Source organism: Colletotrichum chrysophilum, assembly GCF_026319265.1.
Source record: "Colletotrichum chrysophilum strain AFK26 chromosome Unknown scaffold_25, whole genome shotgun sequence".
NCBI lineage: Eukaryota > Fungi > Ascomycota > Sordariomycetes > Glomerellales > Glomerellaceae > Colletotrichum > Colletotrichum chrysophilum.
This window is the reverse complement of record NW_026517312.1, coordinates 92,267-93,691: the sequence shown is the minus strand read 5'-3', so window position 1 is coordinate 93,691 and position 1,425 is coordinate 92,267. Positions and strand designations below refer to the sequence as shown.

General features: G+C 60.4%; 1 protein-coding gene across 1 annotated transcript; it reads left to right on the top strand.

The window, feature by feature from the left end:
• COL26b_004184 (uncharacterized protein) lies at positions 1-1,086 on the top strand (the record flags this gene model as incomplete). Its single annotated transcript, XM_053177065.1, has 2 exons — positions 1-212; positions 525-1,086. 2 exons carry the CDS (start codon positions 1-3, stop codon positions 1,084-1,086), a joined length of 774 nt encoding a protein of 257 aa, XP_053038901.1.
• Between the last annotated feature and the right edge of the window lie 339 nt (positions 1,087-1,425).

The following is a 1,425-nucleotide window of genomic DNA, read 5'->3' as shown; positions in this document are numbered from 1 at the left end:
ATGCATCACAGTCGCAGAAAGTCCGGCAACACCTCCATGACGGAGAAGACCGTTACCGCCACTGATCCCTCCCGCTATGGCAAGCGCCCAACAACACTCTCCCGACGCCAAACACCTGTCGCCGCGCAAAAGCTGGGCAAGAGCCACAGGGACCGCGAACGCGAATGGCAGGACTCGTGGGACGATGACCGTGAAAGCTTCCCTCAGTTTTGGTATGTAAACATGATCTGTCTTTCTCTCTCCCTGCTTCACCTCGGCCCTTCCTTTCTTTCTCTTCAGCCTGGCGCAAGTGGCTGCTCGCGCCATGTTCTAGACTGGCAATCCCCGCAGCAGCTCCGTCCTGTTCTACGCAATGATCTTCCATGGCTCGCTGCAGACGGTTTCCCTCTTCGGGAGTGCTGCAGTGTCACGAAGGACGCGCAGCTCGGGGCGTCACCCATTACCCCGTCTTCCGAGAAGCCTCTCAAACCCATCTTGTCTTTCATGACTATCACAAACACACCCGCTGACTGGTTGTGTTCTAGCATGACGTGCGAAAAGCAATTCGTGCCCCAAGACGTCAAGACGCTGTACTGCTCAGAAGCGTGCCGCCTCCACGACCAGCAGAGCGCATCAATCGGCAGGAGTCACAGCCAGGTGCACCAGAGTCACTACCCTTTCTACGCTGCAGGCAACCCCGAACCGAGAGACATCGTCCCCCGCGCCTCGCCATCGAGGCCCAACTCGATGCACTTCTCCCCGCCCACGACACCAGGTGCCACCAGCGGTGCTCAGTACTCGTCTGCCATCTCCGCCCTGAGGTCGCTCAGCATCCGCCCTCCCAGCCCGCCATCGCCCACATCCTCGCACCCTAGCAGCTTGTGGCCCTTCACCAAGAGCAGCGCCGCCAGCCCCAGCTCCTCCTACAACCGCAGCGGCAACGGTTTCTTCCCCGCGACCTATGACGGTGGTTACGCTTCCACCGGTTACGCCTACAACTACAGCTCCAGCGGCATGGATCGGCCGCTGCCGACGCGGAGACCCACTGGCCCGGGCTACTCGAGGCCGAAAAGTATCGAATTGGTGACACCCATGGTCGGTCGCTAACGCTCACCAAAAGGGCTTGGGGAGGGCTGGCGCTACCAGACACACATGGTTGTGGACTACCATCCCATTGGCAACGCACGACGACATCGGGGGCGGAACTGGCGTATTGTTCGGCGACCTCCCTTCGCACCCGAATAGGTGTACAGCGGGGGGCCGACGGGGGCGCTCTCAAGGGCTTTCTCCTCTCGTACTCGCCTGTCCACCCCAGCCCCCAACGCGGGGTTAGCGTCGATTTCGAGCGCCGGAAAACGCGGGGGTTTAATTTACGGGATGGACGACGGCCGATAAGGGGGAGTTTCGATGCCAAACTTCAGCTTCTGTTTTGTTTGCTGCTCCTCC